This window comes from Leptonychotes weddellii, chromosome 16 (genome assembly GCF_054177405.1).
Source record: "Leptonychotes weddellii isolate Sample4059 chromosome 16, ASM5417740v2, whole genome shotgun sequence".
Taxonomy (NCBI): Eukaryota; Metazoa; Chordata; class Mammalia; order Carnivora; family Phocidae; genus Leptonychotes; species Leptonychotes weddellii.
In genome coordinates, this window is record NC_138384.1 from 35,835,942 (window position 1) to 35,854,572 (window position 18,631).

The following is an 18,631-nucleotide window of genomic DNA, read 5'->3' on the forward strand; positions in this document are numbered from 1 at the left end:
GTCAAATAAATAAATAAAATCTTTAAAAAAAAAATCAATTAATTAATTAATTAATTAAGGTCTAGGAGACCAGGATAGGTAAGGTTGGGACGCTTGGCCCATAGTCCCAGGGCAGGCCAGAAGCAGCTGTACCACCCTTGGACCCCAGCTAGAGGGGCTGACCTTGGGGCTCCCAGGTACAAGGAGCTTGCAGGGGCAAGGGGACAGCAGTGTCTGTATATACACAGAAGTCCCTTGTGGTGGGCAGAGGTAAGGTGGGATGAAAGCAGCCCCCCCACATCTGGGGGGTCTAAGGATTTTGAACCCAAGCCTCATTTTCAGGCCATAATAACAAAGGTCAAGGCAGGAAGAGAGAACACATTTCATTAACAGATTGTTGGCTTAATTTCTAAGTATTTGGACAAATAGTATATGGCTCCCATTTATATTCCCATTCTGGGCCCACAGATATGAGGGGTGGGCCTAAGAGAGACCATCTGAGGGTTGGGGAGGATGTCAACTTCATCATAGAAACCTGGGTGATCACTGACCCACGTGGGAGGTACAGGGCCTGCCTCCTGGGGGAGCCTGCAGGGTGCTGCCCTACAAATTGGGTTCGCCCTTAGAGTGGTACTGACACGTGGCAGCTGGGTGCCCATGAATGTCTGCTTAGAGGACTGAGCCGATTGGCACCTTCCATTTTCTAGCAAACTTCTGCTTTGCAGTCTTGCTATTCCAGTGGGTAGGCCCAGGAGGCATGGCTGAAGAGGAAAAGGGTGCTCAGTGCTGCTACAGAAAATGCCCGAGTCCAGCACGGGTTAGGCTGGTGACCTCTCAGGACGGGGGCTGCTAGGACAGGGGGTGTGCATGCTTAGGCCCCTACCATGCTGCGTCTGAGTCACAGTGCTTCTGAAAGACCCAGAAAGGACTTAGAAATCACCACTAACATGTAACCACACTCCTACCAACAACTATTATAATTTAAAAAAAAAAAAATTTTTTTTTTGGTGACCTTGTAAGTACAGAACAGTATCTCAAGATTGGCTTAATTAGCATCTTTTATTACAAGTAAGGATCACATATTCCCCCAAGAGCTGTGTGCTACTTATATTTCCTCTTATATAAACAATAGCTAAAAGCCTATGTCCACTTTCCTATGGAGGAGCTGAATGTCTTCCTAGCAGATGTGAATAAGCCTGTACCATATCCTGACAGACTCCCCAAACCATTCATCTGGGAGAAGGGGCTGAGTGATTCCAAGTTTGCCAATTTCCAACTGTCTCAGGAAGTCCTCTGGTCTCCTCCGTCATGACCTCCACTAAATTATTACTTATAGTCCTAGGCTACCAGAGATTTGCAACATTGCTTAAACAAACATTTAAATGTATGTAAGCAGTACGTGCTCAAAGTTGAAAAATCACAAAGTGCAAGTAAGCAAGATTTCTTTTTAATTGCCTATAATTTCACCACTTGGAGATACTGTTATGTAACTCCTATTTTGTGGTAAATTCTATTGGGCTTTTACACTGCGTCCAGCTTGGCATGGAGTCTGTCTTCTTTCACTGCGCAGCCCTACAGCTGACACCTTTTAAAATCAGTGTGGAAAGGGTGCCTGGGTGGCTCAGTCAGTTAAGTGTCTGCCTTCAGCTCAGGTCATGATCCGGGGTCCTGTGATGGAGCCCCATGTCAGGGCTCCCTTCTCAGCAGGGAGTCTGCTTCTCCCTCTGCTCCTCCCCCTGCTCGTGCTCTCTCTCTCAAATAAATAAAATCATAAAAAAAGAGAAACTTTGAGGATTAAACTGTTTAATAAAATAAAATAAAATCAGTGTGGAAAATGCCAGGAATCATGTCGGCGGCATCGCTCCTGCTGGCCGGGCAGTGCTCCATCATCTAGGAGCAGCAGTGATCCACTCAGTTCTGTCTTTAGGACCAGGGCTACCAGAAGCAACATGGGATGAACTCTATTTAACCTGCCTATGGTTCTGTTTCATCTTCAAACAGGGAACACATTAAGTCAACTTTACAGAGAGAATATGAAGATGCATGTGTAATTTACAGAGAGAATATGAAGATGCATGTGTAATAAACACGTGATGACCACGGCTCTATTTGGTTAAATGGACTAATTCCATTAGTTTACCTTCTAAAATATCATTTACCATTATTTAAAAGTCTGGGTTATTTGTCTTTCAAAAATGTTCTTCCTCCATGGTTGAAAGCTAAAATTTTGGAGAATCTGAAAATGTGCAGCTAAAATTTAAAAAGATGAAGATTTTTATGGATAATTTTGTAATGAAAATGCTTTTTTAAAAAAAATATTTGAGAGAGAGAGGGAAGAAGAGTGGGGGGGAGGGGTAAAGGGAGAAGGAGAGAGCGAATCTCAAGCAGTAACCCTACTGAGGGTGGAGCCTGACACGGGGCTCGATCCCAGGACCCTGAGATCATGACCTGAGCTGAAATCAAGAGTCGGACGCTCAACTGACTGAGCCACCCAGGCATCTCAAGAAAATGCTCTTAAAATTACCTTTACATATTAACTTTCAGTGTACTTGAAGAAAGTGAGGGAGCTTACCAAACACATAAGACTGTCGCGTTCCTGGGTTATATTCTCTGCCAGGCTGACAAGATTTGCCAGGTACTGGTGAGCAGACCTTTCCTTCTCCATGGCTTTTTCCACCTGCTTTTTGAGGACATCAATTTTCTTTTGAGACCTCCTAGAGAGTTCCCCCAAATGGTGGAATAAAAAACTCATTAGCCTGAATGGCTAGGACATAGTGAATATCTGCATTGTAAAAATAGCAAGTATGTTAGTACTTAAATGTATTCTTCAGCAACCTAAATCTTCTATTAAGTTTTAGGGTGAGAAGAGGTAAATGAGTTTAATTTTAAGTGATGCATAATTATTGACTCCAAATCAAGTCAACAGGTATCACAAAATGCTTAACACAGTTAATAGGTTACTTTGTATGTATTATTCCATTCATTTTTTGGATTGTGCTCTAAAAGATGCTTTTGAAAAAGGAGTCCAGTTACCCAAAGCCAAGTTCTGGGAAATGTGTAGGAAAGAACTTCTAGGACTTTCAGAGTCTTAGGGTCATCATTATGACTATCAACTATAATTGAACTATAGACTTGAGAAATGTTGGCTAACACTGGTCAACAGAAGAGCCTTTACTGTAGTTTTCTTTTGATACCCAGTAATCTTAATGATCCTTTTCCATTTTATAGCCAATATTAGAAAAAGAAAAGACAAAGAAAATAAAACAGAATATTTAATTTTTTCTTTTTAATACTAACCACCCCCCAAAACAAAACAGCTTAAGAAAAAATAGATAAAAACCTATTTATTTTCTGTGCCCTGTCGAGCTCGGCTCCCAGTGCTTGGTTTTTAGCTGCCAGACTGTTCTTCTCTAAGAGCAGGCTCTGTTTCTGCACTTGCAGCAGTGCCAACTTTCCCATCAACTCTTCCATCTCGGCACCTCCTTTCTCCTCTTCCTTCTGCAACTGGCTGGCGGACAAAAACATCACAGGCTTGGATCCAGCACACTGAAACTAATAAGAGGCTGCCGCTGCCAGGCAAGCCAGGGGCAGCCCAGCCCGAAAGCCCACCAGCCTGCGGGGGTCTATGAAGGCCCCCGTGCAAACGCTGCCCATCCCCTCTCAAAGGGCCTGGGATGCAAATCCTAGGGGCTGGGCACACAGTTTTTTGATGGTAATGATCTAACGCTTTTCCTGCCCATAACCGTTGCTTATGCCTTTATATAGATATTCTTATTTGTACCCTATATTCCATCCAGAAAGAATTTTTTTTTTTTAAGATTTTATTTGAGAGACACAGCGAGAGAGGGAACACAAGCAGGGGGAGTGGGAGAGGGAGAAGTAGGCTTCCCGTCAAGCAGGGAGCCCGATGCGGGGCTTGATCCCAGGACTCTGGGATCATGACCTGAGCCGAAGGCAGACAATTAACGACTGAGCCACCCAGGCGCCCCATTCCAGAAAGAATTTAAGACTGCTTCATTTTTTACATAGTTATAATTGCCTCCCCCAAATCCTAATGCTAAAACAAATTTTATGTCATACTAAAGTAACTCTATGTTTTTATGATAAAAGCAACAAAAGAACAAGGAGGGCACACAATTTCAATATATAGTTCTGGCAAAATAATGCTTGAGGAAAGAGTGATTTCTTCGTTGGTTCTCTTGGTCAGTTCTCATGGAATAACCAGGACGAACAGGTGGAGCCATGCGCACAGAGGCTGCCCAATTCTGAAAGGAGGGTCTCTCTGGGTACCGCATGGGCCTTACTACCAGGCTTGCTGGCCGGCAAATGGGCGCAGCTTGCATGTGTGTGGGTCTGCCTCACTAGTCAGACAATTTCAGTGACTTTGGCCTGGGTTGGCTCCCTGAGCACCCCGGCAGGGATTTTCCAGATAGTTTCCATTACTTTCTAGTTTACTAATTAGTCAAAGAGCGGAGGACATATCTAGATAAAAACCATGAAACTGAGGTCTTTATCTTTTTTCTTCACTGTCTTTTGTTTTGATTTTAGAATTTTCTTTAAACATATTTTTGCCAAAGTAATGTACTCACCTGGTACCAATTCAATCACTAAAGAAAAGTTCACAACGAAAAGCAAGTGGGGCTATAGAGAATGTTGGGAAGGTATCAGTGGGCCAGCATAGTTACCTCAGAGAGCAATACGTTAAGTTCTAGAAAACGCACTTACCCTGTGGGCCAACAGTGTCACCTCTAAATACGTATGTAGGGAAACTCTGATGACACATACGCAAAATCTTACTGTGGCACTACTTACTGGAGCAAATTTATTAACAATTTAAACTTCCACTAAGGTAAGTAAAATGTAGTATTTCATATGATGGAATACCACCAGGCAGAAGCTAAAAGAATAAACTCTAATAGCTATTTCAACATGGAGAGATGTTTGAAAAATTGAGTGTAAAAGTCCAAGATACTAAAAGCATGAATTCATTCATATAAACTTAAGACACACCAAAAAAATGCCATATGTCATTTATAGAAACATGTGGAAATAAAAAACAGATTGGAAATGTAATTCCAAGTTTATGGTAGTGATTCCTTTTAGAAAGCCAGGGATAAATATTGGACTAAGGAGAGTGGTTAAAAAGGACTTCAGGTGTATTTCTAACAATATATTTCTTAAGCAAAACAAACAAAGAGGTAAAAGCAATTTGTTTAAAAAAAAAAAAGTTAATAGCTGGTGGAAGAAATAGTTGCTTGCTTGCTTGATTTATTTATTTAATCTCTACACCCAACATGGGGTTCAAACACACAACCCTAAGATCAAGAGTCACACGCTCCCCTGACTGAGCCAGGCTGGAGCCCCAAAATAGTTGCTTAAAATAAAATCTTTTAAAAATAAAATGTTTCCTATTCTACTCCTCAGGTTCCCCAGAGGAAACCTGTACTGATCACTTTTGATTTTAGTTCTTCCGGTAAAAAGCCATTGATTTAAAATTTTTTAAATTGTGAAATACACATATAGAAAAGTATGTAAAAAATAAATGCATATTTTAATAAATAATTATAACAAACCCTCATATAATTACCATATAGGTGAAGAAACAGAACATTTTTTGGTAAATACTTTAAGAGTTTTTACATCTAAGGGCGTCTGGGTGGCTCAGTCGATTAAGCATCTGCCTTCGGCTCAGGTCATGATCCCAGGGTCTTCAGATCGAGCCCCATGTTGGGCTCCCTGCTCAGCGGGGAGTCTGCTTCTCCCTCTCCCTCTGCCTCTCTCCTTGGCTTGTGCTCTCTCTCACTTGCTCTCAAATAAATAAATAAAATCTTAAAAAAAAAAGTTTTTACATTTAGATTCATGGGTGAAAATGAAAAGTAATTTTCCTTTCTTATAATTGGTGGGTTTTGATATCAAAGTGACATTGATCTTATAAAATGAATTAGGTGGCATTAACTCTTTTTCTGTTTAGAAGGGTTTATGTAAGACTGGAATTATTTCCTCCTTGAGTATTTTTAGAACACTCTGGTGAAGGTATCTAGGCTTACAGTTTTCTTCAAGGAACGATCTTTGGATTCTATTTCTTTAATGATTAAAGGAATATTCAGGTATTCTTTTTGAGTCAGTTTTGGGAAGTTATGTTTTTCCAGGAATATCACTATTTCACCTGAATTTTCAAATGTATTGATAGGAACTTATTTCTGGTGGGTACACACACATTTAAACATCTACTTGGTAGACAGAGTCTTTTCTCTCCATCAACTGATTCTCTTTGTTAAGTAGTGTTTTTTACCTAGTCATCTGTCTTGCCAGATATTAATGGAACTCAGCACCTCTCTTTTGGTTTGTATTTGGTAGTATGGCTTTTTCTGCCCTTTCACCTTGGACCTGTCTGTGTCTTTCTGATTGAGATGTATAGCTTAAAGGCAGCACAGAGTTGCCCTGGAGAGCTGAGCTACACACTCAATAGTATCTCTGCCTTGGAACCCACCATGTCCGGCCTGCATGAGGCCTTGAGCTGAAGCGAGCCTCCCCTGTCCACAGGACTTCGGTCACAGCCCGTAGGGTCACAGGTAAATGTACATTCCTGGTATGAGTCCTCCATGTAACGAGCATTCTTCCCCACCTCCAAAGGACTTTCCCTCACTGCCCCATAAGTAAGAGACCTGAAGCTTGCTAAAACCCTGCTCTTTTGACCCTCATGTGCGCTAGGCACCCTGCCTTGACGTCCCCACGTGGCCCCTCCAGGTACCTGTGGGTACAAACTTTTCTATTTCACTTTCCCTTGCGGTCTTACTGTGGCTCACCATCCAACACCCCAGGGCTCTACTTAACATATGTTAATTTAAGTTTAGCCTCTTTGGTGTTATCTATTCCTGATATATTTGCCTTTAAATCTTTTCATTTTGCATTTTCTATTTTACCATTTGTCCTATCTTTTCTTGCCCTCATTCCGACCAATTAAAAAAAAAAATCATTTTTTCCCTGTACTAGTTTAGAAGTTACATTCTTTCCACAAATTTCACCATGTGTATTTTCAAACTATAAAGTGAATCAACACCTTTCTCCTCTCCAGAATGATATAAAGACTTTAGAAGACAAACTCCATTGACCCTTTTCCTGATTATATACTATTATTGTTGTGCATTTGAATTCTATGCATTTTTAAATCCCAAAAGATATTATTACTGTTTTATGGAATCAATGTTCATTTACATTTATTTACATATTTACTGTGTCTTTTTTACTCTAGTTTACCTTGCCTCCCATACATCCAGCACTGAATTATGTTCTTCCTCCTAATGTAGACCCTCTTTGAGAACTGCCTTTAATGTAGGTCTGCTGGTGGTGACATTCCCAATTGTCTGTTTCCTTATGCTCTAGCAGAACTGACAATTTGTCTTTTAGCCCTTCTCCTGAATTTTCTTTAGATTCTGATAATCAGTTCTAATCTTGCTCTTAATGATTGAACTTTTTTACGGCATTTTATTCTCTAGATTCTGAGTTCTCTATATTATCTTTTTCTTTGAAGTGAGTTTCTGTGCTTATGTAGGTCTCCCTCTTTTACTGCATTTTTTTCCCATTATACCCAATGATCCTTGTCATTTGTTCACACCTAGGAGTCTGTTCTTATTTTAGGATGAAGGACTTGGCATTTGGTGTGTGTTGTGTAAGGAGACTGCTTTTCTGCCCTGACATCTCCCTGAGCAGGCATATCACTGACTGCTGAGCAGGACTCTGTCTACACAGAGGAGTTATGTGAATAGTCGGCTTCACTTTAGAATAGCCCCTTCCGTGCCCCAAAAGCCAGGGTAAGGAAGGCTTCCCTTGTATAGATACCACTAGTCCCCCAAACACTTAGCTCTCCCTAAACAAGTTTGCTAACTTTCTTAAGTAGGATGACTCCCTGTTTTTCTCCCACCACCCATCCTGAGTAGGCTCAACCTTTGTAAGCAGCAGTAAAAGCAAAGAACAACTGAAGCTTCCAGGTGTGACCACCAGTACAACTGTAAGTCAACTGGACACTTCACTTGGAAAATAACCTCCTGCCATTTCTGGGGTCACAGTTCCTCCCAGGCAAGGTTGCCGACAGGTAGAACAAGCAGACTAAATGGAGAAGCCACTCCATATTTATGATCTGCACTGCCCCGAACCAGAAAAGGAGAAACAACACACATGCACCATACCTAGAAGCTCATGGAGCACAGGTTCAATTTAACCCTTTTCTATATAAACAAAAATCTTTTTCTCATGACCTCATCTTTGCCTGTGTCCCCACTCTTTCCCGAAGTCCTCCTCAGACTCACCCCCATTGGGGGAACCAGTTCCACAGCTGCTTGGCTGCTAACTAATGGCTACTCTTGCACACGTGGCACATCTCTTACTACCCTATCAGTGTGGGAAGGGAGCCCCCCTAACGGAGGCAACCAGAGGGCAGGTGCACTGAAGCCTTGCAGCCCTCCGGCTCCCTTCAGCCCAACTCCAAGGTGTCCTTGGCTGACCTCACGTCTGTAGTAGTCTCCTTACTTTGTCTGCCTCTACAGACTTCCCTGAATTCACATATTCCATCCCTGATGGACTCATGCCACCTTCCCATGTTACTGATGCTCTCACCAATCACTGCACCTTCCAATAGAGAACCATCAGGGTCAACACTGTCCACGTCCACTCTTACTGTCTATCCTCTACCCCACCCGTCAACTCTGAGCCCAAAGCCTCCTGGCAAAAGCTGGCATAAAGGCTTTCCATCCCTATTCTAGCTCACTCCACCACAACATTCCTCACCTGATTTCCACTTACAAGAGATCTGGTGACATGTTTGCCTTTTCAACAACCATGTCTTCCACTGCCTTCCCATCAGTGGCTTCCTTTTGAAGGATTTTATACCTTTTATACTCACATCTAGGGGGCCATTAGAATATGTGGTTATGGGGGCACCTGGGTGGCTCAATCAGGTGAGCGTCTGACTCCTGGTTTCGGCTCAGGTCATGATCTCAGGGTCATGAGATGGAGCCCCGTGTTGATTCTTGGGATTCTTTCCCTCTTCCTCTCCCTCCCCTGCTGCCACTCTCCCCCGCTTACTCACTCTCTCTTTTTGAAGTAAATAGATAAAATCTTAAAAAAATAAAAAAGAATATGTGATTATGACATCCACAAAAAAAAAAAAAAAATCAGCCACAGGAGTGGGTGTTTGAGGGAAATAAAATCATTAAGACAAACAGAACTTCAAAAAAAATTTCCTTCCTCTACTGGAATAGGAAAGTAAAGTACAGGTCTGGCCCAGACAGCGTGTAATAGTACAGTCAAAACACTGGGTTCCAGTAGTTGGAATCCCCAGCATTTACTAAAGTACCAAAACTAAGCACTTCACATACACCAACTCATTTATTCCCCAACGTCAACCATCTTAGCTGAAAGCCTCACCATTTAAAAAATTATTTCCCCATTACAAAAGTAATGCATATTCATATTCATTTTACACATGTAAAATATTTTTTAAAAAACACAAAGAAAATTTAAATTACCCATTTTGATTTTTAATTTTTTTTTTTTTAAGATTTTATTTTTTATTTATTTATTTGAGAGAGAGAGAATGAGAGACAGAGAGCATGAGAGGGAGGAGGGTCAGAGGGAGAAGCAGACTCCCCACCGAGCAGGGAGCCCGATGCGGGACTCGATCCCAGGACTCCAGGATCATGACCTGAGCCGAAGGCAGTCGCTTAACCAACTGAGCCACCCAGGCGCCCCTTGATTTTTAATTTTATGTGTCAACTTAGCTAGGCTATGGTGCCCAGTTTGTTTGGACAAATATTAGATAGATGCTGCTGTGAAGGCATTTTGTAGATGTGATTAACATCTATAAGCAACTGAACTTTAAGTAAAACATTACCCTTAATAACATGGGTGGGCCCCATCTAATCAGCTGAAGGCTTTATGAGCCAAAACTGAGGTCGCCCAAAGAAGGAATTCTGCCTCAAGACTAACCCAGAAATCCTGCCTGAGTTTCCAGCCAGCTGGCTGTCCAATGGACTTTGGATCTGCCAGCCCCTATAACTGTGTGAGCCAATTCTTTAAACTCTCTCTCTCTAGAAATATCTATACACATCCCCTATATATAGAAAAACAGTTGTTTTTCTAGAGAACATTGACTACAGATATACATAGAATTTCACCTGCCAAGGAGAATTTTGGTTAATATCTTTCCCTTCTTCCAGTCTTTTTTTCTATGTACCTATGGTATATGTGTGTGTGACCATATACATACAAGTGTGTATATGTATTTATACATATATATAATTACATATATAAAGACACATGCACACTAGAATGATCAACTCATCCCAGTTTGCCTTGGACTTTCTCAGTTCTAGCACTGGGATTCCCACATCCTGGGAAAACCGCAGTCCCAAGCAAAACTGGGATGGTTGGTTACCTTAATACACATACATATACACACTTTTTTTCTTTTTAAACAAAATTGTGATCATTCTATACATAGGTTTTGTCATCTAATTTCTTCACCTAAAAATATATATTTTCTCAAACTCCCCAAAAGATTCGTTTGTGACATCCTGTTTAATGGCTGCATTGCATTTCATTTTATGGTTGTATCCTTTCATTTAATCCGTTCCCTATTACTGGATATCCAGGTTTCCAGTTCTACTACTTTAAATTATCTTTGGGTCTAAAACCAATAAAGGCTGGAAGAGAAGGGGGAAAAGAAATCATATACAAAGTGCAGACCGTGGCCCTCAAGGACAGGCATAGTGTCCTTTAGTAATAATAGATTTACGATTCTCAGTCCCAGACCCCTTGCTGGTGTAGCTACATGACTCAGAAGAAGACGGGCAACCTCTCTCTACTCCACCTAAAACCACACGCATGGTGATGCACTCAAACTTGACAAGACATTGTATCCTTACCTTTTTAATTCATTTACAATTGAAGCATGAACGTTCACTGCAATTTTACCATCCAACTGTGTTTTTAGGTCCTGGCATTCAGTACGTAAAATTTCCAACTGCTCCTTGTTTTCAGTTAGTTCTTTTTTTTGGTTCTGTGTTTTAGTCTCCAGAAGCATTAGTTGTTTAGTCAGTTTAGAAACTGAAAAACAAACGAGATGGATAAAGACTTGGTACAGAAGACTTAAGAAAACATGATTATTGATTACTAGGTAATACCCAGGAGAGCCAGCTTATAAATAATAATCTTGAAAAAATCTTCTGGAGATTTATAAATTAATACCAAAAACCTTGTACTTAGAAATTACTGTCCTGGGACGCCTGGGTGGCCCAGTCCGTTAAGCATCTGCCGGCAACTCAGGTCATGATCCCAGGGTCTTGGGATCGAGTCCTGCATTGGGCTCTCTGCTCAGCGGGGAGCCCGCTTCTCCCTCTGCCTGCCACTCCCCCTGCTTGTGTTCTCTCTCTCTCTGACAAATAAATAAATGAAATCTTTTAAAAAAAATTAAAAAAAAAATTACTGTCCCTATATTAAACATTTACTGAATATCGACTTTCTTACTGGGGCTCAATATGTTGATATCACTGTTAATATATGATGTTAATTAAACAAGACAGGATTTTAGCCTTCAAGGAACGGACTTTCCAAAGGCTGAAGCCTTAAGTCACAACACACAGATGTGCAGCATCATGATGTTGTTCCTAAAACTGCAAGATTTTCAAGTCTTTAACGACATCAAATATGGCCCAACTTTTCTTCTCATTCCTCATTAAGTTATGTTTAAAAGTAAATCATAAATATTTTCGCCCTGGGCAACACCCTATATGTAATGATAAGATACCTCCCGGACATCTATTGAAAGTAGCACTTAGAAGTATTAGAGCATAAATTTTAAATCCTTCTACTCTATGAAAAGATTTAGCTGATCAGAATGAATAGCTCCTTCTGGGAAATGGGAAAATAGGACAGGCAGCTGACTGGATCAAATCATACAGGCCTAAAGGTTGGCGCCATTCTACATGACCAGAACCAGCATCATACCTGTTCGTATCTGCAACATTTAAAGAAATTAAGCTCAGGAAATACAAAATTAATTTTCCCTGCCATCTCTGATTTTGAAAACAAAGACAGGAGGCTTTGTTCCTCCTCCACCACCAAGTAATGCCAGAGTAAAAGCAAATACATCTGTGCCACGTAGAGTCTAAGGGGAAGTCCTGTGAAGGAAACTCCTGTTGGATACTCTGATGTTTTATTTGTATTTACTTTTTATTTTAAACTTTTTTTAGATTTTATTTGAGAGAGACAGAGGGTGAAAGGGGGCTGGGGGCGTGGTGGGGGTGGGGGGAGAGAGAGAGAATTTAAAGCAGACTCTGGGCTGAGCGCACAGCCTGATGCAAAGCTCAACCCCGCGACTGGGAGATCATGACCTGAGCTGATACCAAGAGTCAGACGCTCAGCCAACTGAGCCCCCAGGCGCCCCCAGACACTCTCACTTTTCCACATGAGCTGGCTCATGGAAACAAATGAAGAGCCAGCCCAGTGACCTCAGCAGCAGCGGGGGCTTTAGTGCCCAGGGTGTTACAGGGCAGTCATTAAATAATCAGGAGCAGAGGGGAAAACAGAAAGGGGAGGTTACACTTATATTCTGCCCTCCTGTGCTATATTATTCTTCACTGGAAAAGAAAAGTCAGTAAAGCAAAAGGAAGAAAATGCCACTACCTTCTGTGCTCATAAATCTGGGGTTTAACCAAAGTGGAAGAAATGACTCAATCTGGCCCACTTCAAAGCCCACGGCCACATGCTGTGAGGTTCCTAGGAGCTGGGAGGGACACATGGGGAGAGGGGGGTGCTCACAGAAGGTATGGAAGGGAGATAGCCTGTCACAGCACCCACAGCTCTGAAGGAAGGACAAGAGCACAAAGAAACTGTTCAGAGAGCGAATTCATTCTACTTATTTACTCACGTAACAAATATTCAGGAACCGAGCCTGGCGTTGTTTCAAATATTCACCTCACATATTTTTTCCACTTACGTGGCACTAGCCCCCCCACACCCAGTTCTGCTGACTCTAAAGGGGTCATCTACATCTGCCTTATAAGATAAATGGAATAACTGGAAAGACACGGTAGAGTCTAAGAGAAAGCAATCAATGTGCTTTGGGTCATGATTGGATATGTTATAACATAAACAGCTGCCTTTCGGTAAAGAGGAACACATTCTAGAAAACGTGATTTCCTCCATTGGTAATTTGAAGGGGTCCCTACCAGGAGCAGGGTGGGGGGTGGGGGCACCAGTGTCAAATGAAGCTGGAAAGATAGCTCACCTTCCTGGAGACGCTCCTGGTGGGTGTCCTTGACTTTTCTCTGCTGAATCTCCAGCTGCTCTATCAACAACTTGTTTTCCTCTAAAACCAGTTCTGCCTGAGTCTGAAGCTGACGCCTACAATTGATTTACAAAATTAAATACTGCCACTCAGGTACTGAATGATTACAGAGACACTCCGGAGTCTAAAGGAGCGCAATTGATGTGTTGCAGGTCATGAATATCTGGACAAGTTTTAATGCTATACACGTCACTCACACAGTTAATCCTACCATTCGCATTAAATGGGGGGGGAGGGGAGGAGGACAGCGATAACATTTGCATTATAAACTGCTTCAATAACTTTTTAAAATGTAACACTGCGAACATATACAAAAGTAGAGAAGAATCGGATAATAGACTTTCATGTACACAACACAACACCCAGCTTGCACAACTGCCAAATGGTCAATCTTCTTTCATGTATAAACCTCCAATCCTGACACCCACTGGACTATTCTGAAGCCAGTAGGAAATTAGAAGAATTTAGAAAGTTCCCGTTTTAATTGAGAAGTACTCCCTTATAATCAATAGCATATTTGCCCCCAAACAATGACTCTCTGAAAAGCCTCTGGCTGATTTCTTAAACCATACTAAGTACCAAAACTGCCCTTTCCTTACAGAGGGTGCAAAGTCAATCCCGGCCCAGCTCAAACTTCATGATCAAAAATTCCAATTAGAATGAGCTAAAGGGGCCTTTAGAAATCTGGTTAAATGCTAACCATTCAAAGAAATGGTAAACCAGTAAATTATCACAATTTTCACTTTGAACTCAAAAAGTGAGGTGGAGGAAGGAGACAAAAAGATGAAAGGAGTCGGCTATAGCAATGACGTCACTCCAACAGCAGCTGCCCACGGGCTCCTGGGCCGCGGCTGCTAACACCGCACCCACGATGGGGAGGGAGCTACCCTGCTGTGCGGAGCGGGAGCCCCCCACCCCCTCACCCGGGCTGGCCTGCCCCAGTCTCCTCATTTCCGTCTCGGAAGACAGCTGCACTTCCTCCTGTTTACACTTTGGACTTTCTTTTTTTTTTTTTTTTTTAGATTTTATTTATTTATTTGAGAGCGAGAGAGAGAGAGAGAGAGAGAGAGAGCACATACCAGCAGCGGGGAGGGGCAGAGGGAAAGGGAGAGAAGCGGACTCCCTGTTGAGCGGGGAGCCTGATGCACTGGCTGGATCCCAGGATCATGACCTGAGCCAAAGGCAGATGCTTAATCGACTGAGCCACCCAGGCGTCCCTACACTTTGGACTTTCTTAGGACTTCCTTTCTTCCTCCCTCCCTTCCTTCTTCCTTCTTTCCCTCTTCTTTTCTTCTTTCCCTACTTCCTTCCTTTCTTCCCCTCCCACCAATCCTTCCACCTTTTCTTTCTTTTTTAAATGAAAGGGATTCTCTTATTTCTTTAAAAAAAAAAAAAAGTTAAAGCCTCACATTTAGTTTAATACTCTTCCATTTTATGGGTAGAGAAACTGAGGCCCATTAAGCATGAGGTATCCCAGTTGGTCAGAGGAAGTCAGGAAAAGAAATGCAGAGTTTAGTTGCAGCCCAGAAGTTCAAGGAGAAATTATGTGAAACTGAGGGGACAGCTTCGACTGAAGTGTGAAGCTGGTGTGCCCGAGTGTCTGGGCACCCACACCTGTGCAGGAACAGGGGGCTGCGGGAGGGCACAAGTGCCGGGGCCTCAGGGGTGGCCAGAGGTCTGCCTCCAGGAACCCCCACACCCCAACTGGAGGGCAGTGAGTTCAGAGTAAGGGGGGAGGCCGGCTGGGTGGGGGTGCGCTGGAGGCACCACACAGACCTAATGGCTCCCCACCCACAGCCCGGGCCACACTACAGCAGGGTGCCAAGTGCAAACCCAAATAAAGAGGATCGGGGAACACTGTGCACATGCGGATTTGAAAGTGAGGTCTTTTGTTTATTTATTTATTTTGATTTTATAGAGAAGTAAACAGGTTTGACTGGCATTTATATACAAGGTTAGAGGAAGGATCTGAGATCTCCGTTTTCTGGATGGCTCTTGGAAGCAGTCTAACCGACCCGCTTTCCGGGGTTCGAGGGGAAGCATGCTAGGAGCCCTGACAGAAGAAAATCCAAGTTCAACAGGGGAAGCCACAGTGCACTAAGATCCAGTAACTGCCCAGGCCAATCCCAACTGTACAGCAGTACCCATCCCATCAGGGAGAACCCACCTAATGCTGTTGACTCCTATTCTAAATTCCTGGACATCACACACGGAAAACATTTTAATTTTGTTCAGTGATGTTAAGACATGTTAAAAGTCACTAAATATAACATAGCTACCCAAGGAGAAAAAGATCAATCTGAATAGTTTGTGCTTGGACCTTGCCTTTTGACTAAGACATTTGCTTGCTCATACTCACTGACTAGCCGTCTGTTGCTGCCGTGTCAATGAACAGGACCTGGCCCTGCCCTTGAGAAGCTCATCAAGGAGGACAGGTGAGACAGACGTGGAGATACCCGGGTAGGCACAGCACCGCAGGTACCAGGACAGGGCGTGGGTCTAGGGCTGTGTCAGAAGCTGAGACACGGCAGCAAAGAACTCTGCCTTCAGGGAGAGCTACAGACCGGCACCATCCGATCAGTGCCAGGTGAGCAGGGCCTGATGGATGGGGAAGAGTGTGGAAGGGGCGTTCTGGGGCAAGGCAGCAGCGCCAGCAGCTGGAAGGAGAGAGGCCGCACTCACCGTCAGACACTGGAGGCCGCAGAAAGGGCACGGCAGACGGGGGCTAGCTGTACAGGACCCCATCCTGAGCTTCCTGGTCTAAAGCCCTGGGAAGAGTCACAGGGGAGCAAAAAGGATGTGGCTCAACAGGTTTGGGATGAGAAAACTGCCCTAGAGAAATACAACCTCGGAATATAAAAATGGGGAGCGTACGTAGATGGATTTCAGGTTTAAAAACCTACTTAGAATTTTAAACGTATTCTTTAAAATTCAAGTTGAGAATAGTTTACTACATTGTCACTGTACCTTGTTAATTTCTTTACTACATTGTCATTGTACCTTGTTAATTTCTTAGAAACTCTCCCTGAAAATATTTTGGTTAAAGAAAATGTATTTGATGATTTCATAAAGTTTATTTCTATTATTGTGTTTTCTTTTGAGTTAGCAAAATACCAGAAACCCAACACCACTTGCCATTCCTCACTGGTAACAGGACAACTCTTGGTTAACTCTCGGTGCAATTCTTCATTTTCTTTCACCACTTCCTGGACTCGCATCCTGAACATCCTCATTTCCTCCTGAAATAAAACAGAGGTGAATCGTAACACACACATACACACGTGGTGCCATCTCTTAGCTCTAGCGCTGCCGCTGCACCTCAAGTCAAAGGTCAGTAGCTTTCCAGTGAAGTCTCACAGGAACAGCAGGTACCGGCGCCAGGTGCCTGCCCTCAAGGAGCTCCCGGGCTGCTGGGAAACCAGGAGACAACCATGATGCTGAGTACAAGGGACAGAGAGCCTCAGGTATGAAATGCTCAATTCCTGATTTGGTAACACTTTTCTGTAAGTGCCAAATACTTAGATAGGAAAGAAAAGATAAAGGCAGGTCAAAAAGAAAAGCAGAGATGCCTATGAACACCGCAATTTTTCCTTTGTTTAAAGACTTCGGAGGATAAATTGGAGCTTCTTAGAGAAATGTAAGAACTTTTCGTCCTAATTAAAGCCCACTTGGGAGTGGAAGGGGTCAGTGTGGGTAGGGCTTGGAGTCTCCTGATTTTGCCCCGTTGTGATCACCAGAAGCTTCTCCTAGTGAAGCCACCAGTCTGGACAGCTCCTTCGGCACCAGCAGGACTGAGAAAGGCCTCGGGGTCTGCTTTCCCTCCTCAACAGTGTGTTTATGGCACTCCTGCTGGGCCTCCTTCCTCCCTGCTTTTCTTAGCCAGCCCTCAGTGGGCTTCTGTGACATGTTCTGGTCTTCCGTGAGAACCTTGCTGCCAATGTTTACTCTCGGATGCTTCTAAATATTCTTCTCCCAGCTCTTAGACGTTTATGCTTATATCCGTTTAGCTTAACAATGCCAAGGAACTTCTCTTTTACCTTTCTGCTCAGACACACTCCCCAGTGGCTGACAGCTCTTTTACAGAACAGGGCTCAGGCAAACTAAAGCCCGCAGGCCAGCTGCTTGTTTTGTAAATAAAGTTTTATTGGAACACAGCCACGGACATTCATTTCCACTTTGTCTATAGCTGCTTTCTTGCTACCACTGCGGAGCTGAGGTTTTGCAAACAGAGGCCCCGTGGTCCACAAAGCCTAAAATATTTACTAAATACCATTTACAAAAAATGTTTCCTGAACCCTGTTTTAGAAGAAGCACCAAATTAATTTGTTAATTACTTGGCTTGATAGCTAATTAATTAGTATAAGATTAATTCACTCTCTTACAAAGTTAAGTGTCCAACAGAAAATCTAGAAGAAAAGGTTCAAAACTGCATCATGTGCACCATGTATGTGGGATAGTGTAACAAAGGCAGGCTGTGGGACTTAACAGACCCTGCCAGCCAGACAGCCCAGGAAATCCAAACTGTTCTCTCTGGATCCTTCTGATTCCAGAGATCTCTGGCCACTTACATGAGCAGTAGGGAAAGGATGGGACATATCTATCACACCCATGTAGCCTTGTCCACCTGTGTAATGAGAGTGAGCTCTGCTGCCAGAGGCCATTCCCATGAAACAGAGGTGAACAAGGCAGAATCAACAAAAACCTGGCGCTCTCACCACTACCAACAGAACTGGACTTCCCTGGGGTCAGCTCTTCAGAGAACTATGAAGCATTTAAGTCTGCCTAAAACATCACTGCTTACTACCTTCCCATATCTGCCTGATCGTCCCTTCTACAGTAGAGTTTGCAGCTGCAGAGCATCAGGAAAGGAGCGTCCCCCACTGCTGTCCTGTCTGTACCCCAAGAGCCCAGCCCACACGGGGCTGCCTGCCTGGGAAATCTGGGCTTCCGATGCAGCACCATCCCATCCCTGCACACCTCTCCCATCTGTCCCAATGCACGCTTTCTGCTCCACTGACCCGTCCCTTCCGGCCTCCTTCCTTCTCTCTTTCTCTCCTTTCTTCTCTCCCACCCACCTGTACCGCTGTGCTCTTTCTTTCCTTCCTCCCTCCCTCCCTCCCCTCCTCCCTTCCTTCCTCCCTCCCTTCCCTCCTCCCTCCCTCTCTTCCTTCCCTCCCTCCCCTCCTCCCTTCCTTCTTCCCTCCCTCCCCTCCTCCCTCTCTCTCTTCCTTCCCTCCTCCCTCCCTCTCTTCCTTCCCTCCCTCCCCTCCTCCCTCCCTCTCTTCCTTCCCTCCCTCCCCTCCTCCC

General features: G+C 43.4%; 1 protein-coding gene across 1 annotated transcript in view; it reads right to left on the bottom strand.

Annotated features, from left to right (window-relative positions):
- CEP89 (centrosomal protein 89) overlaps positions 1–18,631 on the bottom strand; it is a 67,644-nt gene that overhangs the window by 12,270 nt on the left and 36,743 nt on the right. The window contains exons 10-15 of the mRNA XM_081807892.1: positions 17,893–17,948; positions 16,460–16,676; positions 13,265–13,380; positions 10,902–11,082; positions 3,320–3,487; positions 2,552–2,693 (exon numbers count right to left, since the gene is read on the bottom strand). Of these exons, the coding sequence (XP_081664018.1) occupies positions 2,552–2,693; positions 3,320–3,487; positions 10,902–11,082; positions 13,265–13,380; positions 16,460–16,676; positions 17,893–17,948 (880 nt within the window). The remainder of the gene's footprint in view (positions 1–2,551; positions 2,694–3,319; positions 3,488–10,901; positions 11,083–13,264; positions 13,381–16,459; positions 16,677–17,892; positions 17,949–18,631) is intronic.